Below are 25,926 nucleotides of genomic sequence, written 5' to 3' on the forward strand. Positions count from 1 at the left end.
AACTGTACACACCACTACCTGCTGGATCAGTTGTAATTTCCCTAGTGATTTCCAAGGACAGCCCCAAGTAAAACACATTGTAATAATCCAACTGGGAAATGACTAAGGTATAAGTGATTGTGAGTATGACCTCCTAGTCCAGGAAGGGGCTCATTGGTGCACAAGATAAATCTGTGCAAAGACATCCCTAGCCAAAGCTGCCATCCTCTCAACAAGCAGCAGCCATGAGTCCAGGAGAATCCCCAAGTCTCTGCATTGATGGGCAGCTGCTGAGAACTCAAGGGTTAATAGGGAATGGATTGTCCATGGTAGGGGTCTATGCTCTCTAAATCCAAAGCATGTATTTCTTTTCAAAGTTCCTAATTTTGAGAAGATGCAAGGCTAATTTGCATAGATTGTAAACTGAGTTTAAAGTTTCCACTCATTCCAGAAAGTTTTTTTTAAAAAAAGAATTTGAAAAAATGAATAGAAATCTACCATGCAGTAATCAGCCCTTTCAAACTGCCATCTATTCTTTCCACCAAATGCTAGCATTCTTTATATTAATTTTTCCTTATCAGACTCTTCTGCACTAATCTTAATTTTTTTTTGAAGGAAGTTATTCACATTTTTAATGAAGGATTACTAAGGTTTCAAAACTAAGGTTACAAAAGGCTCTTCAGGTTTCACAAAGTTCTTGTTAAACCTGGATTTAGGACAAATATTAACAAAGTGTTTGAGACTTTTTATCCCTACACAAATTTACTCAGTCTATTAGAAGAGTAAAAGAGGCTTGTCTCCCAGTCATTGTGTCCCACCAGGATTCTATGAAACTACACCAGTATCTTCACAGAAGGTAGATTTTTCATTGGCTGCTCCCACTTTGTAAAATTACTTTTGGCCTGAATTTAATCAAGCATCATTTTTCCCCCATTTCCTGGTGAAGTTGTGGCTTTTTCCTCTGCTTTTTGCTGGATTTATTCAGTTTATTTATTAATTAGTGCTGAGACTTCTGATTGACTGATATTTTAAAATGTATTCTATCTCTATTAGCTGCATTAAGGGCGTTTTAAATAACACACAAAAAAACCTGGAGTAAAATACTTTAAATAAAGTTACATTGAAATAAGTGGCATGGAGAAGAGAGGTTTTTTTTTTTTCAAGCTTGTAGAGCTCAGCCTTGTCTTTTGTGATGATCACTCGAAATGTTTTTGTAGACTAAGGTTGTATTACTCCATGGATGTTTACCTTTGAGGAAAACCTCTTGAATGAAATGAAACTTCTGAACTGAGACATGCTTTGATCTGGAGATAACTAAAACATATTTAGGTAAAGGAGCAAGAACTGTTCTCCCTTTGGAAACATAAAGAGTGAACAACTGCTGTAATCTGTTTTTATGATTATAACATTAAAAAATGAATTTTGGGTGGTGCACTAAAGCAATTCCTGCATTACTCCTTATTCTAAGACAGATATCCTTTGTTTATTAACTTTCTAGAGAGCTTCCAGGTGATATTCTTATCAGATTGATACACTCCAGTATTTCTATGTTCCCCAAGTTCTTTTCTATTGAGAATACAGTCTGATAGATAACATAATCTTCCATTTCAATTTTATAAGTGGTAGATTCCAATCTGCCTGAAGTTATAAATTCTTGCATTCAGATAGCTTAAATCAGTGTGTGTTTTTTCCATAAAAACACAGTCGCAGTCTGTGTTGACTGGGGGGCAGAGGTCGACCCTGAGGCCCCTCATATGTGGGGTGCCACAGGGATCGGTCCTCTCGCCCCTTTTGTTCAACATTTATGTAAAGCCGCTGGGCGAGATCATCCGTGGTTTCGGGGTGAAGTACCATCAGTACGCTGACGACACCCAGCTGTACATCTCCACCCCGGACCACCCCAACGATACCCTTGAACTGATGTCCTGGTGCCTGGAGGCCGTACGGATCTGGATGGGGAGGAACAGGCTCAGGCTCAACCCATCCAAGACTGAGTGGCTGTGGTTTCCGATGTCCCGATATAGTCAGCTGGTGCCATCGCTGACTATTGGGGGCAAATCATTGGCCCCCACGGAAAGGGCTCGCAACTTGGGCGTCCTCCTGGATTCATGGCTGTCTCTAGAAGAGCACTTGACGGCCGTGACCGGGAGGATTTTTCATCAGGTTCGCCTGATCCGCCAGTTGCGTCCCTTTCTAGATCGGGACTCCCTGCACACGGTCACTCATGCCCTCGTCACCTCTCGTCTGGACTATTGTAACATGGGGCTCCCCTTGAGGTGCACTCGGAGGCTCCAACTGGCGCAGAGTGCGGCCGCGCGGGTGGTTATGGGAGCAACGTGGAGCTCCCATGTAACACCTCTCCTGCGCGAGCTGCACTGGCTCCCGGTGGTCTTCCGAGTGCGCTTCAAGGTTTTGGTTATCACCTTTAAAGCGCTCCATGGCTTAGGACCTGGTTATCTACGGGACCGCCTGCTACCACCAATAGCGTCCCACCAGCCAGTACGCTCCCATAGAGAGGGGCTCCTCTGGGTGCCGTCGGCCAAACAATGTCGACTGGCGGCCCCTAGGGGGAGAGCCTTCTCTGTGGGGGCACCTACGATCTGGAACGAGCTCCCCCCGGAGATATGGAGGATCCCGGATCTGCGCACCTTCCGTCACGCGCTTAAAACGTTTTTATTTCATCAAGCTGGCCTGGCCTAAATCTTCTCCCTTTTAAAATTTTAAAATTTAAATTTTAAACACTAATTTTAATTTGTTTAATTATGGGATATTTTAAAATTTAGCCAAATTGTTTAATCTGTTTTAATCTATTTTAAATTTTGTATTTCTGTGTTTTATCTTTTGGCTGTTCACCGCCCTGAGTCCTTTGGGAGAAGGGCGGTATAGAAATTTAATAAAATAAATAAAATAAATAAATAAAATGTTTAATAAATATTCTTTTAAAAAAAAAAGCCACTCATTCAGAAACAATGAGATTAATTTTTTTCAACTGTACATTGGATATCTCCAGAGATGATAAAATTGCAGGTTTAAAGGAATGGGAATCCAAACAGAAAACTTGCAGAACTTTTCAAACCCACGTTGATCTTTAGAACTTCTTTACAAGACCAGGCTACAAACATAATAGCAAAAGCCTGAGATTGTTTGGGGGTGAAGGAAATGAATATATTCATAAATAGCAATAGCACTTAGATTTATATGCCACACCATAGTGCTTTATACATTATTTGGGCAGTTTACAATGTTGGCATATTGCCTCCAACAATCTGGGTCCTCATTTTACTGACCTCAGAAGGATGGAAGGATGGGTCAGCCTTGAGCTCCATCAGAAACAAACTGCAATACTCTAGTATTGCAAGCAAATTTTGGGCAGAGTTTGCCTGAAATACTGCATTCTAACCACTGCGCCATCAGGGCTTGTCCAATAAGTCAAATAATTTTGAATTTTAAATACAATTCAGATTAGTGTACAACAGAGGCCTATGTTCATCAGATTTATTATACCCTACCATGTTTCATTCAATCCAAGATTAAATACCACTTACAAAAAAACGGAACAAAAAGAAAGCATCTGCATCTGAGATAACATAAGAATAGAAAAGTATTTTTTTGAGTTGGAAATGTGAAATGTGTATGTATGTGCACAGGTGCATACTCTGCTGATAAACTCTAATTACTTCTTATCTAAAAATTGAATTTTTCCATAGCGGAAGATCCAGAAACACGCAGGTTACGAACTGTCAAGAATATAGCTGACCTTCGGCAAAATTTAGAAGAGACCATGTCTAGTTTACGAGGAACTCAGGTGTCCCATAGGTAAGAGACATGTTAATTTTATTTCTTTGCAAGGAATAGAACTACACTGCCCATTCTTTACTCTCTTTCTATTTCCGAAAGATTTTTATGAATGACTAATGGCAAAGATTAATTTGACTATACATTGTACTTCATTATTTTTCTTTTACGTGAAAAACTAGAATCTGTACCATATTAGGGCATAACTGAGATTAATGAAAAGTTTAGGAAGTGGAAGAAACCATTTCAGAGAGGGCTATATATAAAGGCTGAGTCTTGGAAAAATATTAGTTAAATATTTTTAGGTGATGTTTGAATAGAAAGGTGCAAAGGTTACTTTTTAAAAAGTTACCTAGGTTTACTTCTGAAACTCTTTTAACGTACTTTAACCAGATCTACATTATTGTGTTTAAACAAGCAGCTGAACTGCATTTGACCTATTTGATAAGGCACATAGCTTGAATTCCTACCTGGCCTTTGGATAAACAAAGCTTTATAATTCTATTAATGAGGTATGCATGGTCATATTTTTAAAGCAGTGAAAAAGATTCACTGGTAATATTTCAAACAGAAATCAGAATTGTCTATTGTTGCATTATAGCACATAATAAAATTGCCAATTTAGGCAATCCACTAAATGCTTAGAAAGAAACCGCATCAAAGAAGTAGTATGATTCAACTGTGGAGTTTTACTTACCCAGACACACATAATTTATCCAAACCCTCCTAATTTTTAAATAATACAATCAAAATTCCAAAAATACAACAAACAGAAGACAAAATATGAAAAAGCCATCAGTAACATAATACAACTAAAAAGTCCTTAAATCCCACCTAAAACTTGAAAGCTCAAAGCCAAATAGTTTTCTCAGAAGTAATATTTCCAAAGATACTTTCTGCCCCAACTATAAAAAAAAGAAAGAAAATAAACTTTAGATTTTAAACCCAGCCTAAAATGAATTCACTGTTGGAAAGGCTCCCTAACAAGTTCAGTTTGATAGGTTAGTCATTAAAGTTTCACAGCCATTTATTGTTTTAGAGGAGATTTCAGCACTATACAGAGCATTGGTAAATAATGCGTTAACAATAAATAGTTATGGTTGACATCTTCAACCAAAGGTCTCATCAAGGAAGCGCCATAACACAACTGCATCTAAGATGTAAAGTGGACTTCTGTAGATTGCCCTGACAAAATATGTTTCCTTCTATAGCCAAAATTTAATGTTCCTCTGCCCCATAGTTTATTAGCAAGATTAAAAAAACCCTTTTCTTCTTTTCTTTCATCCCAGATATCTAGTATTTAAAATATTTAAATAAAATATTTCTAACATTTGAATCTTTTTCTATTTTAAGCACCTTGGAGACCACCTTTGATACCAATGTCACCACTGAAATCAGCGGACGCAGCATCCTCAGTTTGACTGGTAGGCCAACACCCTTATCTTGGAGACTTGGGCAGTCCAGTCCCCGTCTCCAGGCAGGTGATGCTCCATCAGTGGGTAATGGGTATCCTCCAAGAGCCAATGCCAGCCGATTCATCAATGCAGAACCAGGACGTTACATGTATTCAGCACCATTGAGAAGACAGCCAACATCTCGGGACAATAATGTTTGCCACGTGGATATCACAGACAAAGGAGGTGATGAAGTAGATCTTGAAGGAATTAACCTGGATGCTACAGGTTATATGAGTGATGGAGATGTCCTTGGGAAAAATATAAGGACTGATGATATTACAAGTGGGTAAGTACAATCAAACCTGTTTGTTATTTTTAAAAAAATTATTCTCTGCTTTTGAGATCAAATGAAAGGGCCTGGTGGCTCAGCAGACTGATAGCATTGTGATTAACACCAGCTGTCTGCAATTACTGTAAGTTTGAATCTCACCAGGCTCAAGGTTGACTCAGCCTTCCATCCTTTCTAAGATAGGTAAATTGAGGACCCAGTTTGTGGGGGCAATAAGCTGACTTTGTATAAATATACAAAAGTATGAAGGTTATTACTTAACGCATTGTAAGCCACCCTGAATCTCCGGAGAAGGGCGGCATATAAATCAAATTTAAAAAAAAAAAATAGTTACAACAATTGAATTTAGTTATGAATTTAGTTTAAAAGATGTGATATATTAAGAATATATTGGTTAAATATATGGTAGCTCATTATGGTTATTGATGAGATAGTCCAGGTTGAGAAGTAAGGATCAGAAAAAAGAGCTAGTGATGATAACAAAATAAAAGTAATTTTTCACAGATTCTGTAGTAGTAAGGTATATATCTGATTGAGCAATATGATTGTAAAACCACTTGAAGTAATGGGCTCCCTTTCTGTACACCTTTTCAAGGAGTCTAGACAGCCATTTGTTGTGGGTACTTCAGAAGACAGATACGTTAGTTTAAACTGCCTTTTCCGTTTCTATGAAATTATTACCTAATTCACTGAAAATTTTGTTTAGTTGTGAGCCTCTGAATGGGGTTTAATAAAAGAAAATATATGTTTATAGCTCCATCTAGCGGTGAGCAATTTCCTTAATAAATCTGCATCTTAAGTTGAACCCTAAGTTTCCTTCCATTTAACTGTTATTGTAGGACAGAAGGGGAAATTCTATCTTTGAGTTACATGTAAAAATTAAAATAATCAGGAAGAGTAGGTTGCTTCTGACATTTACAATGGCTGAATTATGCTTAAGGCATACTGAAAAACAGTACTTATAACTAAATCTGTTTTTTAATAACTGAATTTCAGCTAGTACCCCACATTTATTTAGTAGGAACTATAAGCATTGTGCTAGATAGAAGTAACATCTGATGCCTGACATATTTGAACATTAGAATAGGCGTATTAGATGAGGCTTGGTCCGGCATTTTGCTTGTCACTGTGGCCAACCACAGGATAGATGGTAATGCTATTCTGGGTACAATAGAAGGTAAACTTTCATCAGTTATCCCATGTATACAAGTAGTCCTTGACTTACAAGCATAATGGAACCTGCGCATTATGATCATAAGTCATGACAATAGTAAAGGAAGTCATTCGCATGAGCTACCAAATTTTATAACCTATTTTGCAGTGGTTGTTAAGCAAAATGCTGTGGTCATAAAATGGTCATAAAGTTGTTTGCTACAGGCCAGTTTTGCCAAAAAGCAGAAATAAATGCCTCGTTTTGGCAAAACCATTATAAAATGTGGTCACATGACCATTTGATGATTAAGCAGCCAGAAATGTGGATCTGTTGCTAAGTGCCCAACATACAGTCTCATCACGGTGGTGAAGGAGGCATCAGAATTTCAGAACCAGGTTATAAGTACCCCTGTTGGAAGTCCACTATAACTTCAAACAACCACTCAGCAACTTAGTCGTAAGTTAAGGACTAGCCATATATAAAAGTGATTGAGATGTTAAGTATTAGCCTATAAATTTCTCAGAAATTTCCCAGGGATCAAACTAAAGGATTTATCTCACTTTTGGGGCTTTCTGGGAGTTGAAGTTCACATATCTAGCTGACTGGGAAAGCAGGTCTAGGAAGTAGAACACTCATTGCCATTCATTCTGTTTCTCTGGCTGTGTTGATAATTTACCTGAGAAAGACGCAGCTTCTTTATTACTGGCAAGTCTTTTCTGTCTGTCAGATGAATTCCCGGATGTGGGTTGTTGGAGTCTGAGAATAAGCAAATGTCATAGTCTGCTTAGAAACATTGGAATAGAAGCTTAGTTGTGGAACAGGGAAACTAAATTCTGCAAAGTTGCTTTTAGGATTGTATAGCGCAGGGGTCAGCAACCTGCAGCTCTGGAGCCGCATGTGGCTCTTTCACCCCTCTGCTGCGGCTCCCTGTCACTCAAAATATGCACCACACCTGCCAATGTGCGACACCCGCCAACATGCGATTTATTGAGCTTTTCTACCCCCGGTAGGCCAACCATGGATAAATCCAAGAAAAGAAAAGTTTAAGAAGGCAGAACATTTAATTCAACTACATATGCTAATTTTATGGCCGCTCAAGAAATAGTCAGGCACGGGAAGGGTTTTGTGGCTCCTGCTGTTTTATTTTCTGTGGGAAACGGGTCCAAATGGCTCTTTGAGTGTTTAAGTTTGCAGACCCCTGATATAGCATATGGGCTAATATTAATGCTTGCCCAAAGGAAGTCAGCATTCCACTACCACCATTATAAAGACAGCTTTGGCTGAGCTTTCAAAATGTAATGTGGGACATAAACTGTTTTGCCTCCAGGGAAAGGGAGTTAACATACTAAACAATGCAATCACCTAATCATACTGGACTAGTGTCTACACAGTTACAAACAGATGTTTTTGTAACATCACTTTTATGATTCATGCCTTCCAGATGTCCATAATGTAGAGAAAATGAGGAAGACGTATTTCTTACTGTGATAAAATTAATTTGGGTAGCACTTGTCTTTTCAATTAAATGTATTTAGGGAAACATCTAGGTGTATGTAGATGTGTGGGATTTTTTGTGTGTGTGCAGTAAATGCATTTGCAAAATATCTAACATGTCATTCTTGAAGACAGTGGTGGTGTTGTTAGTTGCAAAGTCGTGTCTGACCCATCGTGACCCCATGGACAATGTTCCTCCAGGCCTTAGGGCCTCTACCATCCCCTGGAGTCCATTCAAGCTCACGCCTACTGCTTCAGTGACTCCATCCAGCCACTTCATTCTCTGTTGTCCCCTTCTTCTTTTGCCCTCAGTCTTTCCCAGCATTAGACTCTTCTCCAGTGAGTCCTTCCTTCTCATTAGGTGGCCAAAGTATTTGAGTTTCATCTTCAGGATCTGGCCTTCTAAAGAGCAGTCAGGGTTGATCTTCTCTAGGATTGACCGGTTTGATGGCCTTGAAGTCCAAGGGACTCGCAGGAGTCTTCTCCAGCACCATAGTTCAAAGTCTCAATTCTTTGGTGCTCAGCCTTTCTTAGAAGACAGTAGTAGAGAATAGTAGAAGAAATTATCCTTCCTGGAAAGATGCATAGCGTTCTTCTATTTTGAAGTATGTCTACGAAAAAAAATTAGTAGTGAGGAGCCCTACAGCATTTGGGGAACAAAGGACTATAGTCCCCAGCTTTACGCAATCGACATTTAGCAGTTTACACTTTTCAAAATAATGAAAAGCAAGATACCAAAATGAAATAATGAAAAGTTTACACTTTTCCAAAATAATGAAAAGCAAATCACCTGACTCTCACCTTTTTAAAAAGTAGAGAAGAAATCAGGAGTGAGAAAGCTGGGATATAATTGGTAACATGATACAGAATTAGGTAGACCTTGTTTAGATACAGAACAAGTTTTATCTATTCAGTAGAAAAACACATCTTCTCCAAACACACACCAAGTATTTGTCTCCATTTGGTTCCAAATTTATGGTATCCCTTCTGTACCCGACGTACATGATTAAAGAACATCTCTACCACAACGTGTAGATCTCTTTGTTGAAAAAATAGCATTGATGTGACAACTATTACATTATTTGAAAGAAAGAAAAGTGGTAACAATCTCATTTATTAAGGGAACTAATATTCCTTGTCTGACCTCCATCTCATTTTCTAAGCTGGGAAAATGTGTGGTTATCATTTGTTAGAAATCTCGTGAGAAAAGTGGATGAAGCAAGAACCACAATAAATCAAAAGCATAGAAGAAACTACACCCTAGCCTAGGAGAATTTGCAGAAACATTTTATGTTTCTTTAAAGAGAAGAACAAAAATTACTCAAGTTTTTTTTCAGGCTAATTAACATTGTTTTTTGAATGTGGTATTTACCACTTTGACATGAGCAATTAAAAAAGTGAGGGGAAGTCCTGTTATGGAAACTGCTCAGGAAAACCCTTTGCTTTGTCTCAGTTTTCAGAATATATTTACAGCATGAATGCCCTTTGTTTAACTGATTTGTGTTCCGCTGTCATTTTCTAAGTGGTAAATCTCTTATATTTTTACTGGCAATTAGATAGGAGAGAGTGCCAAAATATTTGTTACAGCCACAACAAATCCAGTGGCCAAGAAAAATTGCTACACCTCCCCCATCTGTATTGGGTCATGGGAAATGTTGTAGAGACTTCACTTCCAGGTCTATCCAAGCCAAATTCTGGCAGGCAGCCTTGTAGGGTATCTTGAGGTTACAAATATTTTTTTTCCTGGCTTGTCACTATTTGAAAATATCTATGACCTTGCTTTCTCTCTGAAAAATATAAGAGGCTTAGGTGCTTGTCCTGAAATCAATTAACTCAGCATAGAAAGTTGTCTTATCGTGGATACTGAAGATCAACACAATCAGTCAGCCTACATAGAGATTATAAAAATGTTTCTATAACTCAGTTTTCTCTTCAGGACTGAGACTAATTCAACTATCTCAATTAATTGCATGTGGATGTAGATTGGGATACATGCCCACAAACAAACGTGATCTCCTTACCTAGAAGTACAAGGTGTTGGCAGAGAAAGGTGTTTCCCTGCTGGTTCTTTTGTCAGTACAGTACAAGGAAGGTTCATCTTTCTTCGTAGTTCACACAATAGTTGCAAAACAACATGGAACGTGAGATGGCCCATTCTTCATTTTACAATTTCTTTCCACTTAACAGTTAATTGCCAGGCTATTCATCCTCACACTGAGGCAAGCCTTTTAATGAAAAGCTAAGTATAATCATGGGTTGAACCACCTGTAAAATATAAGGGTGGTTGCCATATCCAAATAATATCAAATTCCTAGAATCTACGGACAGATTCTGTGGGTACGCAGTGGCTCAGTGGCTAAGATGCTGAGCTTGTCGATCAAAAGGTCAGCAGTTCAGCGGTTCGAATCCCTAGTGCCGCATAATGGGGTGAACTCCCGTTCTTGCCCCAGCCTCTGCCAACCTAGCAGTTCGAAAGCACATAAAAAATGCAAGTAGAAAAATAGGGACCACCTTTGGTGGGAAGTAACAGCGTTCCGTGCGCCTTTGGTGTATAGTCATGCCAGCCATATGACCATGGAATTGTCATCAGACAGCACTGGCTCTTCAGCTTGGAAACGGAGATGAGCACTGCCTCCTAGAGTCAGGAACGACTAGCACGTATGTGCTTTACCTTTATCTTTATGGACAGATTACTTATGATTTTAAACTCCACCTAGATCCCTAGAATCCAATTCACAGTGACAAAAATTACCCCCAGACTTCAATAATAAAAATGCCATTTTTGGATATTGCTGTTCTCCTTTTGAATTTTTTTAAAAAATAATGATCAAGGTAGTGGTGTTAATTCATTTGTAAATTTTTGAATCTGCTTTTTATAATGTCTCAGCAGGTGGCAGCATCTCACTAATGTTGTCTGAATTAAAACCTAAGAGGATCAGGCCTAGTTAGCAGTTTAATGGGAGACTATCGGGGAATATCAAGTCTATAGACTTGACTAGGAAGACAACAATATACTATGGCCAAGAAAATTGCAGTTTGTCCATGTAATCATCTAATGCTGATCACAACTTGGCAAGCTATTACTTTGATTTTTTTCATAACGAAGAACATATTCAAAAAGACCATCAAGGCTTTTTGCCCCCTTTATCATTCTGATGGTCTTCTCATCTCTTCTTAAAGCTACCAAAACTGTTCTGAAAAGTTCAAGCGCATTTTGGTTACCTTAGTCGATCAGCACCAATCCAACCTACAGCCCTTACAACATGAAAAAGTTAAGGGTGAATGTACAATCTCTCTAGCAGCAGCTTGTGCGCCTTTTCTGTTGTAGTCTTTATATTGCCTTATAGATCTCAGGTCCTTGTTTGATGCTTTAGAAATATGAAATTAGGTTCTTTAATGAAAGCAAAATCATGCATTTTTCAAAAACAAAACGTTAACATGAATGTGCAGTCATACCCCAACCAAAGGAAAACAATAAGAAGATGGTTGATCAATTATGTTATGCATCATGGGAAAAAGCTGGCAAATTGTGAGAAAAGAAGAATAAAGAAAATACCAGGAAGTAAATGTGTTCTTTTCAATATTTAAGTTCCTTTTAGATATATATATGTAATGGGACTTTTTTTCCATCACAAAGGCTTGTCTTCAATGGTAAATCATTTCTTCATGGAACAAATTAAAATCATAGTCCTTTAATTCACCAGTCTCAGGATAAGACAACTGTATCCATTCCTGTCATGCCCCCGTCAGCAACTGAATCTGCGGGGGAAGATGAGCTGGAACAAGAGCCGATGGAGATCAAGAAGGCAGTTCTGTTGGGCTTGGAGAAAACTGGGGAAGGGCTGAGTCAGTCCTGGCAAGGCTTTTCAGGATTAGAAAGGCTGGCAGACAGGGAGGAGCAGGAGAGACAGAGCTCAGGCGAACAGCAAGGACCACCCCCTTCTGATCCTAGAGCACAGAGAGAAGAGAGAAGTTGAGACCAACGCAAACTGAGCCAGCTACGAGGGAGGAGAGTGCCCCATCCCCCTTCACAAGGCGCACCTGGGAACTGAAATGTAAGGAGATGCCAGTGGGAGGGGCATTTATTGGGAAAAAGCATTGAATCTGTGGAGCCTTGTATGCACTTGCTGACTATCTTGTGGGGCTTGCCCGGTTTGTCTGCTTCATTGAACTTCTTGCTCTGGTTACTGTTTGGCTAAGCTGGTTTACTGGACTGCTGGCCCTGGTTACTGTTTGGCTAACTCTGCTTACTGAACTACTTGCAGCCAGAGGCTGCTGAAGGTGCATGTAAAAGCTTTGCTCCAGGACTTGTAGTAAATGTGGGGACGTTTGGGAGAAAAGTTGGAGCAATAAAGGGGAGTTAGACCTGTTCTCTGGCTCTGTTGCTTTCATGCCATACCCCGGGTCATCACAATTCCTCTTTGATTATAAAGGATGCACTTATATAGTCTTGTGTTATGACTGCAGTTGGGACTGGGATTGCCGTCGTTAAGCAATGCACGTGTTATGACTGCAGTTGGGACTGGGATTGCCGTCGTTAAGCAATGTCACTTGACCACATTGTTTAGCTATTACTTTCCCTGCTGCCATCATCTCAGTACTGTGCTGGTCATTAAGTGGGAAGAGGTTGGAGTCCCAGACAAGGAGTGCTGGGGTGTGCAAGCATTATGGAGAGAGGTGGAAATACTGCAGGTGTGCATTAGCGGGTGTGTGCAGGCCAGTGGGGGCCACAGGTGGTTGTTAGAAAACATAGGCAAGCCAGTAAGACACATGGGCAGGTGCTAAGGAATGAGGGTAGGTGACAAGTCACTGGCAGGGGATTTGCTGCAGGTGGGCACATGCTAGAGTGTGCAGGTGGGTGGGGAATGCTACAGAGTGTGAGGTCACTAGAAACTCATAGTCCGTAGTGAGGCTTCTCAGGATTAAAAGCAAGAGTGACTTGCAACCTTTCTTGCTGACTTCACCATTGACTTTGCTCTTGGGAAATTGTCAGGAAAGGTTGCAAATAGCAATCCCCGTGATTGTGATTTACTGGCGACAATCACCTGGCTCATGATCATGTGATTGTGGAGACATTGCAGCTGGTTGCAACTTCATGAACCAGTTGTAAGTCCCCCCGCTCCATCAACTCTAGGAATCAGTTGATTATTTCTTACACTAAATGTTCTAATATTTGCAAAAAAAGGCTTTGTGAAGGCTAGTAGTTTCTCTTGAAGAATGCTCAAGGTCAAGAACGCTCGTTTGAACTTTGAAGATCAAGAATGCCCATTTGGACTGTGTTTTCTAAGCAGTTTTCTTGTATGAGGATATCTTTTGAAGTATTAAGAGTTACGGTAGCACAGTAGTTAGAGTGCAGTACTGCAGGCTACTTCTTCTGCCTGCCAGCTGCCTTCAATTTAGCAGTTCAAATCTCACCAGGCTCAAGGTTGACTCAACCATCCATCCTTCTGAAGACAGTAAAATGAGGACCCAAATTGTTGAGGGCAATATGCTGACTCTGTAAACCGCTTAGAGAGGGCTGTAAAGCACTGTAAAGTGGTATATAAATCTAAGTGCTATTGCTATTACCCTGAAAAACTGAAGAATAAAGAGAAAATCCAAGCACCATTCAAATGACTTGATTTTTTTTTTAAACAATATAGATAATATTTTTTAAAGATTATCAGAGTTTTTGTCTATTTGGGGAGAAGAAGAAATCAGTTTTCTTATTTCTCTGCTCAACTGATAAATTTCTCTCCCCCACCCCACCCCAACTTTGTCATTGACTGGTCTCAGATGGTATATTGTTCCATACTATTTCTTGGGTGGGGAGAAATAAAAAAAAATGAAATATTTAAATGCTGACTTTCTTAATTCAGTTTCAACATTTAGTAGTCTGCTTCCTATTGTTTTCTGTCTAATTTTCAGAAAACTATTTTCAGTTTAATTTTTCAGAAAAATGCTATAGACTTTGTATGACTGTTCAAGATAGGTTTGTTTTGTTTTTTGAAGAAGCTCGAAATTCTGGTTTAAGGAATTGCAGATGCAAACTTCTGGACAGCCTAGTATCGTCATGGCGAACCTATGGCACGCATGCCACAGGTGGCACGCAGCATCCTCTCTGTGGGCATGCGAGCTGTCACCCCAGTTCAGCTCCACTGCGTATGCGCGCGTACCTCCCACTGGCCAGCTGGTCATCAGGTCTCTGCCGTGCATGCGGGGGAGGGGGGTGAGGTGCCTGCAGTGGGCACATGCGCATGCACAGGGAGTGGGGCACATGCGGGACGTGCGCATGCACAGGGGTGGGGCATGTGCACAGGGGCTGTGCGTGCATGCGTGGGGTAGTGCGTATGCATAGGGACCACACGTGCATTGCATTTTGGGAGTTCAGGCACATGCTCACACCTTCGCGCATACGTGCACGCTTTGGGCACTCGGTCCTGAAAAGGTTAGCCATCACTGGCCTAGTACTTACATTTTCTCATTCATTTTGTGATGCATTATTCTCTCTTCAGTCAGAAAGAGGATGAATCCTGTCAATGGACAAACGTCATTGAACTTAGTCATCAGTTAAAAGCTGATTAGAAATTAGAAGATAAGACATCAGCAAGGCTAGTGGAACAAGATAAAGCATGGATTTCTTTGAGTGTTGTGTAACATGACAAGATACTGTCATGTACTTAGTGCCTCTATTGATGAGTGCTGTGTGTAAATTTTGTCTGGAAACCATCAGTTGTACATTTTTTAATGACTGAGAGTTCCTATAATCTTCTTTCACTTGGGGTGAAAATTTGTGCATCAATCTCTATGCATTTGGTCATTATTCTATAAAATTGTTTCTTGGGATTTTAAAAGAGTGGTTTTAAAACAAGTGATTAAAAGACCAAGTTTGGTCTCATGGTTAAGGCACCAGGTTAGAAAGCAGGAGATCATGAGTTCAAGCACCGCCTTAGCCATAAAAGCCAGTTGGGTGAAAGTGATCAATAACTTTCTATCAGTCCAACCTACCTCACAGGGTTGTTGTTGTGGGAAGAATAGGAAAAGGAAGGTATGTTGGATATGTTCGCTCCTTGAGTTGTCTGTAAAAATAATAAAGGCAGGACACAAATAAATAAATGAATAAAAATATTAACAGTAATTCAGGTACATATCATAATCACCTGGTATTTAATTGTGGCATAATACTGTCTTATTGTTATTATTATTAGTAGTAGTATATGCATTTTAAAAATAACCTTGTGCATTCCTAAATATTTTGGATCATTCCAGGACTGTCTGTACAATCTATCCATCGCATATCAGATTTCTCCACTAGAGGGAAATGTGATCAAGAGCTCCTAAGTCAATAAAATTTGGCAGAATGCATATTTTATGAGATTCAGCATTTCCATTTTGATTTTTCAGTGCAATAACCCTGTTTCTTCAATCTGTTTCCTTCTTGAGGAAGTAAAGCCAGGCTGCTTATTTCCTTTTTTAGCATACCTAAGATTTCAACCGTACTTTAGCCATGAATATGTGGCAATACCTTTCCCTCTAGATCTACCCAAGGTCACTGCAAGTTTATTTGCCCCCAGCCATTCAAAAGATGGATGGGTGGAAATAGTTTCAGTTCTGTTCATTTTACATTTCAAACAATCTGCAAGATAGTGGGTGTGAAACTAGAATACTGACTCTGAACAAATTTCAGGGTTTTTTTCCTCCTGTAATCTTCCCATGGGCATCTTTTAAAAGAGGAAAGGAACACATTTTTAAAAAGAGTTTTAACATTATAAATGTTAGCATTCTTTTCTTCCCTAACTATCCTGTAGTCAGTCTAAACTGCACTGGTTGTTCTGAAATGTAATGAACATTTTATTTCTGCCATAAATTCTACATTCTTCAGGTTGCTATATTTTTATTTACTTTCTATTTAGATGTTAAGTAAAAACCACAAGCTGACATACCACACTTATGGATAATGTGCAATAATAAGTACCACATGAATTTTGGATATGTGGTTTTGTAGTTTAGCTACTTGCAAGTTTGATTGAAGCTTGAATTTGCATCTAAGCTATATATCCTTGCAAGCTGCTAGCTTAAATTTCTGATTAAATGTAGAAATTGTTCTTGATTTAGACAAAGTTATTGTATTAGCTTCTATCATTTGACAGCACTCAGTGAAAGAAGTCTCACTTAAATATTTAGGTTGAGTTCCTACATTATGCTAAGTCCCATACTGCATTCTGATTTGTTAAACAAACTATAATGTATGAGTTGACACAACATATTGTAAATCATAACCTTTGGTTCTGTGATCCATAATGATTATGTGTCAAACCATATAAAGCAAGCCACATTTTTAAATTGCATTTTATAAATCAGCCTGTATTTCTTAATTGCATATCTTAAAAGTTTTACTTTTAAACTAACTATCTCTAATGTAAATTTAATGCATCAATAAAAGCTGGCTCCAAAATGGTATGGTTTTCAACATTCAGCTTCTATTAGAAACATTGTTAGACTGAATACCAAAATAAGATCATCTTAGGTTCATATAGAGAATTCTTGTGATAAATGAACTATGGAAGCATAATTACATCCCTATCACCTTGATTTCCCAGTACTATTCCTGATCAACAAGATAACCTTGATCGCTAATTAACCCTGAGATATCCTACACACAGCAGCAGCATTGGCATCATTTCCTCATTTTGAGAGGCTACGTGTCTAAGGGAAACGTGTTCTACAATCACGTGAAAGTCCAACCTCATAACTAGAACAGAAATCAATTAAGTATAATTGATCTTGCCAATATTAAACTCACAGTCACTCATGTTTAGTCACCTCCAGATTGGACTACTCTAATGCAGCCTACATGGGGCTGCCCTCGGAGAGTATCAAGAAGTTTCAACTGGTAAGAATGCACTGGCATAGATATATTAAAATAGCACTATCACACTTCTGTTCCACAAGCAACATTGGTTACCAGTTTGCTTCTAGGTCCAAGTTAAGTGCTGGTTTTAACCTTTAAAGCCTTTTCTTGGCATGGGACCATATCACTTAAGGACTGTCTTTCCTCAACTATATCTGTCCATCCCACTAGATCAGGCAGAGGAAACATGCTTTGAATCCCATTGGCCAAGGTTTAAACTTTATGTGTGTCCCAAGAGGTAGGTGTCAAGCACCAGGGAAATCTGGAAGTCCAGGCAGGTCAAATGGGTATAAAGATTGATTGCAAACTTAAGTACTCTACAAGAACTACTGAACTACTAATGGTCCAAGCAAATTGGCAGTAGATAAGAATCAAAGGAATTCAAGGTGGGTTGGACTTAGATCTCTTGTGGGCATGAAGGGACTCATGATTGATGATGCGTTTGACCTCTCCCTTGTGTTCAGCCTACAGCCTAACCCTAACCCTTGTCATCTCCTACAGTAGGTAATCTGTACCATAACATCTGCCTTATGGAACATTCTCCTCCCAGAAGTGAGGTTATTCCCATCCTTGCTAATGTTTCCATAAGTCCCTCAAGGCCTGGCTATGTCATCTGGTCTGGGGGTTCCAGGGTACTTGTGACATTCTTAAATGGCTCCCTTGTTGTGGTTAATATTTACTCTCTTCTGTTGTGGGTTTTGTATATTTTAGTGATTCTTATATTTTTAAATAATATATAATATAAGATATAGTTTCTAATATTGTTTTTGTATATTGATTCCTTTTCTTAATTGTTGTACGCTGCCCAGAGTCACTTCTTGTGAGATGGGCAGCCATATAAATGTCATAAATAAAATTAGGGGATTCAGGGTGAATGTGGGCATGCCATCATATTTGTTGACGACTCCTTAAATCAAATGCATCTTTTCTAGGAAAAATTGTGGCTTCTTTAAGTTGTTAAAGGGTGTGTGACCTCCAAATCGCTTTTCCCCTCAAATCCAAATTGCTGCTAAGCTCTGTGCTTAATATTCATCCTTGCTCTCTCTTTGTCTTGATTCATAGAAGGAAAGTAATCCTATGTCACTTAGGATGCTTGCGAAGTAGACATGTGGAATGCCTCTGGAATGTTTTCCAAGAGCTGGTTTTAAATGGAACTGCCCCACAAAAATATAAGAAACTTTTAAGAACTTTTTATGTTCTCTTAATGTTTAGTGGCCCATTTTTGCTCGTTCCTTTCATCACAGGCTTTTCCCACTCCAAAACAGAGTCTGAAAATGTACATGCGAAAAAATATGTGGCGTTAAACATATTTAATATAACTACATGTTGGCTTTTTCACGGTTTGATTGTACCGAACCCTGTAATTAGATAGGAAGTTGATGTTCAGGATATTTTGAGTTCGTGCATATCTTTTTTAAAAAGTCACTTGGGTTAATTGAGTATTTTGGCTGCATGACAACAAACTACAACATAAGAGCTTATGACTGAGCTACACCCTGACTTGATTTCACTCATCTGTTCAAGTTTGTGCAGACTGAAACTTGAATTGACCCTAGCTAACTGGTTGTTCATTTCTTTGTTTTCTCTTGAAAGGCAGGGTTTGTGGGCAGATTTTGCATTCCAGTCTTTGACCAGAAAGATCAAGTTGACAAGAGATGGTGGTCAGTTAAGTTTGATGAGTGGACAAAATAGGGAAATAAAAAGCATGGTTTGGCACTAACATTAATCTAGGAGAAAGAAAAATCAGAAAAATGCAAATCTGCAGTGAACTAATGTTTCACTAGAAAAATTAAAGACCTTTGTTCTTATTTCTTAAACTGTTTTTTAATATGGTAATTCTTAAACGCTGATGCTTTAAGAGCCAATATATATATATTCAGGTAAAGTTCCCACATGTTGTCCAAACTTAAATTCAGTAGTTTTGCATTCCAGTTGTGAAACCAACAGGTTTTACACATCAGTAACTAAAAGCTATGACCTAAAATAGCTCATCAAAGATTTTTTTTAATCCTATTGAACCTATGTATTAGATCATGGTCTATTTAACCTAGTGTTTTCTCACCATTTGGTGATGGCCACTATGACTTGTGCCATTAGAGTAAGTGCATTACAAGCTACCATGGTTATCAAATCAGACTTGCCATGTCCTTGCCTACAGTGCTGCTTCACATAGATCAATGGCCTGCCCCTTTTGGGCACCAGGGACCAGTTCCATGGAGAGAGTTTTTTTCACAGACCGGAAGGAAGCATAGTTTTGCATGCTACCTGTATCCCGCGGATAGGGCTTCACGTGTTTGAGCAGCCAGTTTGCTGGCATGCCGCAGACCAGTGCCCGTCCATGGACCAGGGGTTGGGGACCCCTGATATAGATGATACTTCCATGTTGAGTGCTGTTCAACTCCAAGCATGGCAACAGTGCCAGAGACATGCCAGATGCTGGCTCAAAGTGCCAACCAACTGTTAAAAGACAGTATTAAAAAACAGAACTGGATGGCAAATATTTGTACATACGATCACATGGAGTCAAACCCAACACAATATAATACTATTCTGACATGAGATTGAATAGTCTGCAGTTAGACAGTTAAGGTGGACACAGCAATTACTATCTCTTTGAAGAAGTGCATAGATAGCGTTATCCTGCAGTGCTAACTCCTGCTTTAAGAACATCAGAATTATACTAGATGATACCATGTACTGCATTTTGTTTCCTTAATAATTAGCCCATAAGCATGATGTTTGTGAAGCACTGCAACCCCAATGTATAATTTAAGAGGAATATTGCTTCTAATACTGGAGGTAATATTTAGCCATCATGGCTAATATTTTCATATTTTCTCCTCTTTGCTAGGTACCCGACTTTCCAATGGCTTTTGCTTGAATATGTTTTATGAACATAAAAGTCATTCAAGCTAATAGTTAAGCATTGGATTGCTACATTGTCCTTAGAAGTTTCAAGACGTAAACAGAAATTGGGTAGTGGAGTTAATTGCTTAATCCAAATTTCAACTATTCTGTCTTTGAATTTCTATTATAAGAAATTTAGTTACAGTGACTTAAACTACCTATCACCTTTCTCAAGAGAAGGATGCCAGCCATGGATGTATCAGAGATGTTCAAAGGTTTTGATATCAAGTGTTATTAAAAACAACTTAGAGAACAATGCAAAGCAATGTTAACAATCACTAGATATTCAGTCTTCTGGGAATGGTCATCTTTATGTATAAAATACACATAAAAGTTTTTTTTTTAAAAAAAGGTGATTAATAACTTAGAAAGATTCTGTAGTGATTAAGGCACCAGGCTAGAAATGGGAAACTATAAATTCTGACTTACATATTGAGCCAGCTGGGTGACTTTGAGCCAATCACTCTTACTCAGTTTAGGAAGATGGCAATGGCAAACCACTTCTGAATTCTTGCCAAGAAAACTGCAGGAATAATCAAAGAGCAATCAAAGCTGTAAAAACTGAGGGGAAAGTAATTTTTCACCCAATAGGCCACTATAGGATCCTAGACACATATACATAAGGCATTTAATCTCTAAAGTCATGGCCTGATTCAGTCTAATTTTGTTTTTATCCCTTTTCAAAAGAACTCTGTTCAAGTTCTCTTTTTCACTGAATAGTGATAATGAGAAATAGTGTTGCTCACAAAGGAGGCTTGGAAGGACAAAATGTTTGAGGCACTAGCAGTTGGCAGAATGGGACAAAGTTTTGTTAGCAAGAGAATTCAGCAGTAGTTGGCCTTAAAATGGATCTGAAGTTAGGAGTGAGGCTTTGGGGGGTTTTTTTTCTCCTTAGAGCTTTTTTAAAAAAATTTATTTAAGAAATGATAGCTATATCTCTTGCTTTCAGCCATTTCAAATTTTAATCATCTTGAATAGCTGTAAATGTATACATTTCCTAGAATTCAACAAGTATTAACCAGCTTAGTTACTCAGATTTTAATTAAAATTCCTCAGTGTGTCAGGCTACATTTCCTATTCCTTTGGGGATTATCTATAAATCATTATTTTATTTATGTGACGGTTTCTTGAGTTAGTTCATAGATTATTAAAGTATCCTTTTTCTGCTGCAATTATATTTTATTTATTTATCTTATAATGTTTGTAACTTGTTCCGATTCAGGCGGATTCTGGGTGGGCACAACAAAGTCAAGACATAAGCAAAAAATTAAATAAGGTGCTACCAGTATCATATTAATTGCTCCCCATTGATTTACTGCTAAAGCTAAACTGACAGCCTTGCATTCTGTTTTACCCTTGAACGGTTTATGTTTGTTGTAGGCATATTCTAACAACATGCCTGGAAGAGTAAAAAAGAAATAAAGCAGGCTAAACATTCACTGGAATGTAGGAAATACGAAACCACCTGTACTGACAATTAATATATTGGTTGAGTGAATGATGTGTGATAGTCAGTGATCGAGGATTTTATGGAACTTGTATCACTAAATGTACAACTGCTGCCCTTCAGTATTCGTTGCAACTTGAAGTGGTATTAGAATTTCTCAGATCTCTGTTCCAGCAGGTAGGCCAAGGTTAAGAAAAGTTGTTGTGTTTTTGTGGAAAAGTTCCCCCCCCCCCAAGAAAGTAGGGTGCACTCTTTCTTACTACCACTGTAACATTGGTCTGTTTCAGAACTATACCATGAGATGTTATTTTTTTGAATATGGGAAATTTATTTTTCTTACTGTATCTTCTTCTTTCATGGTTTCCCAATTGTTTCAATAAGCAATTGAAGCTTATTATCTGTGGCATTTTCTCACTTCTTGGTAGGAATTGCTAAGACCACATAATACCAACAAGGAGGATCTTTTTACAGAGCATTTCATCCACACCGCAAGATACAGCTGCTAGTTGTCTTACACTGGGTGATTAGCTGTCAGGACAAAAATGCTTATGTTCTGTTGGTGCCGAAGATTCACTAGGAAGGAAGACAGTGGAATGGCATGAGATGGGAGAAAGAAGAAGAAGAAGAAAGAGCAGTACAATTGCAGGAAGAGAACTATGCTAGGCCGTGTGGTGGCTGCAGCTGACAAAAGCTTACACCTGTTAGTAACATTTGTTAAGTTGGAGAAAATGCTATAGAGTCCTCCTGAATAGAAGGAGATAAAAAATAAAAGTATGGAAAGAATAAAGAGGGGGAAAGGAGAAGATGAATGAATGAAGAGAAAAACCAAAAAAAAATATTGATACCTTGGAGAAGACACATTTTTAGAGAGACAACATTTTGAACATTGGTTCAAAAATGCTGTGAAGAAAAGAGGATGAAGTAAGCAAGCTAAAATAGAATAACTATTTCCTCTTAAGGAACAAATGGTTATAACAGTTTAAAATATTTTGTTCCATGTCCCATCATCTAAAGTATAGCTGTCCTTGGATTATGACAGCAACGGTTTGCCATCACTAAGTGGTAAAGTATTACATCAAATGATCTCATTGTTTAATGATAACAATCCCAGGCAGCCCCAGTTGCTGTCCTAATCCCAGGACATGCAAGTTGTTAGGCAGGAAGAGGCGGGACTCCCAGGTAAGGAACATCGGGGTGCTGTGTGCGGGTCTGGGGAAACTTTGGGAGGATTGGTTGCAGGCTGAGTGAAAGTCGGGGAAGAACTGGGGACAGTGGGTTGCAGGCACACACAGGCAGTAGGGTTTCTATGGACAGGGAAAAAAGTAAGAGTGACTTACTGAAACAACTTGCAACCTTCCCCACTTAATTTTGCTGTGGGAAGCTGGCAGAGAAGATCACAAATGCGGGTCGTGTGACTGCAGATCACTACAATGCAGGGGTGAAATCTACTTACCTTTGCTACTGGATTGGAAGTGCGTGTGCTGCTCGCGTGCCATCTTCACATCCAATTTTGGATCCTCTGCGTATGCGCAAAGCCTTCTGCGCATGTGCAGAGGGTCAAAAACAGGTTACTTCCTGGTTAAATCCAGGAAGTAACGATGTCTGGGGGGTGGGCAGAGCCTCGTGCTGCCGCTGCTACCGGTTCGCCAAACCATGGGCTTCTGCCGCTACCGATTAACCTGAACCGGAGCGAACCAGTAGCATTTCACCCCTGCTGTAATATCATAATTGTGAGATAGGCATCTGAGTGTCCAACTTATAATCATATTGGCTGGTCCAAAAGTAGTAGGTTACTAGAAGTTATTACTGTTAGTTTCTAAGTTCCACCCCACTGCTAACCATGTCTGGTCTTTGCACCAGAAGGCAGGATAAGAAACAATAGATGGAAACTAATCAAGGAGAGAAGCAACCTAGAACTAAGGAGAAATTTCCTGACAGTTAGAACAATTAATCAGTGGAACAACTTGCCTCCAGAAGTTTTGAATGCTCCAATACTGAAAGTTTTTAAGAAGAGATTGGATAATATTTGTTTGAAATAGTATAGGTTTTCCTCCCTAAACGGGGTTGGATTAGAAGACCTCCAAGCTCCCTTCCAACTCTGTTATTCTATATATACCCATGAGAACACTGCTATGGCTGGAACTTTGTGTGTATATTTTTTCAGTGCTGTCATAACTTTGAATGGTCAATGAATGAATGGACATAAGTCAAGGACCACCTGTAGTCAATTTAAGCAGAAGATTTTTCTGTAGTAGTACACAAATTATGCAACTTCTGCTATAGGATATTTAAGTAGGTGATAGCATGATGTTTTGGAAACTGATATTTGAAGGAATAATTTCAAATATGTATTTCCTGAAAAAATGCACATTTAAATTGTTTCATATAATTTGCAAACAAATGAGTAGTTACCAGGGAGTGAATATTCTTCCCTCTAGGAAAGGAAACAGGATGAAATTTTCTTTCTTTGTAGACCAGCGTGAATTTGTATGCTGCTTTATTTCTATTTATATATTAAACTTCCTTGTATTTTTCTTAGATTGTTGATAGCATGATCGTGTATATTTTTACTATATTATAAACTTTTACCATATATTATAACATAGTACCATGTTAGAAATTCCAAATGGAATTTCTTTGTGTTGTAACTTTCAATAATGGTAGAAGAACAGGCAATATTCAACAAATGGTAGCATAATAATATATACAATATAAAACAGGATCCAATGTCATCCTGCCACCTGTTCTAGAATGTTAAGTCTCTTGACTTTTGTATTAATATTTTCAGCAACTGTTATTTTCCTTAAACATTTGTCATTCATATACACACACACACAGGCTTTGTTCTGAGGGGAGAAAAAAATAAAAAGTACATTATTCGTAGTGGGAGGTTAAAGTAATATTTGGGACATGAATGGTGTTTTGACGGTGAGGGATTATTGCTGATGGCTGCTGTTTGACTTCTTGGAGACTGGATAGTTTCATATTTGGTCCTAACATTCCCAAACTGATGTACCAAGAATCCACATCAAATAATAATGACTTTGTCATTTGTTAAAAGATGATTATTCTGTTTACATTAAAGTTCCTCCTCCAATGATATTTCATATAGGATATTTAGTAATATTTGAAAAAATATTAGGTAAAACAGAAATACTTATAAAGGGGGATGAGGTTGAATTCCCTCTTTATGGTCCCTGTAATTTAATTCCCACCGAATTCAGTATTTCTTTAATTCTCCAAAAGTCATTTAAAGACTACTTCACAGTCTTACGATATTAACTTTTGTACCACAGTGTCAACTTATTCAACGTTAATTTTCAATTTAGTATCATATTTTCAGTGCAGAACAAAGCAGAAGAAAATCTGCCTATTAGACTGGTAAGAGCAGGACAAAAATGCACTTCAGTGGAGTTTCTTTTCTTTTCTTTTCTTTTCTTTTCTTTTCTTTTCTTTTCTTTTCTTTTCTTTTCTTTTCTTTTCTTTTCATTCCCAGATTTTTATATATGTAATGTATAAACTGACTGGCCAGAAGATTCTGTCACAGATAAAAGGGTTATTATCTAAATTAGCCAACCCAGTTCTAATTTGTGAACAAAGCTTTTGTTGTGTACACACTGATGTACTAGTCTGAGTATGTCTGGTGTACACATGCAGGGGTTTGCTTCTGCAAGAGCTGTTCATTAGTCTAATCTCTAGGCCCCATACTTTGTTATTATGAGAAGCTTTAAGGCTCAAATGTTTTTTGTTTTGTTTTTGTGTTTTTGTTTTTGTGACTGCCCGGTCCTCAGCTCATATGACATACATTACTTTTGCACCGGGGAGGACAAACGCTGGATGCACGTAGACCCCCAAATTGTTCTCTCTTCTGTGAATTGTTATTGCTGCCTCCTATCTGTTCATCTGTCTGTACTGTCTTCATGATGCTTTTACCTGGTCCTATTTTCCCTGTGTCCGCTTGACCGCTCTGGGACTCCCTGATTAGGAATATAAATGTCCTCCACCACCACCTTTCTGCTGTGTGTCAGGGTTCTTTTAGCACAACTTTGCATCTTCTTGCCTAAAATTATAAAGCCTGGAGAACATGAGCAAAGGAAAACAGTAGCTCATTGCACATTTAACGGGATTTTGTCATCTGGCCTGAATCAGCTAAATATGGCTGCCTAGATGGTACCAACTTTCCCCATCCCAGTTCTCTGATAGTAGGAACAATGGGTGTTGGAGTCCAAAACAATCTAGCATCATGTTAGAGAGTGCTGGTTTACAGGAATAATTCTGTAATTATCTAATCTGTTCACAGATCTCAAGAGAAATTATTTTGTAGGTATATTATTACCAGCAGTTGTCCTACTAAAATCAGTGGAGTTTCAAAAGTATTTAATTTGCTTCAGTTTTATTACCGAATTAGTATATATGATTCTCTCTTTTATTAGTTTTATTGTTTTTTATGTGATGTTTTTATATTCTTGTAAGCCCTCTTGAGTCGCCATGTGCAAATAGACGGCAATATAAATC

At 38.5% G+C, this 25,926-nt stretch overlaps 1 protein-coding gene across 9 annotated transcripts in view; it reads left to right on the forward strand.

The window, feature by feature from the left end:
* The window catches only part of NAV2 (neuron navigator 2), a 604,864-nt gene that overhangs the window by 452,432 nt on the left and 126,506 nt on the right, over positions 1-25,926 (forward strand). For all 9 annotated transcript variants that reach the window (XM_060687633.2, XM_087877652.1, XM_034417265.3 and 6 more), the window contains 2 exons: positions 3,687-3,795; positions 5,128-5,517. In XM_060687633.2, the coding sequence (XP_060543616.2) occupies positions 3,687-3,795; positions 5,128-5,517 (499 nt within the window). The remainder of the gene's footprint in view (positions 1-3,686; positions 3,796-5,127; positions 5,518-25,926) is intronic.

This window comes from Pantherophis guttatus, chromosome 1, assembly GCF_059756535.1.
Source record: "Pantherophis guttatus breed Tessera chromosome 1, ASM5975653v1, whole genome shotgun sequence".
Classification (NCBI taxonomy): Eukaryota; Metazoa; Chordata; class Lepidosauria; order Squamata; family Colubridae; genus Pantherophis; species Pantherophis guttatus.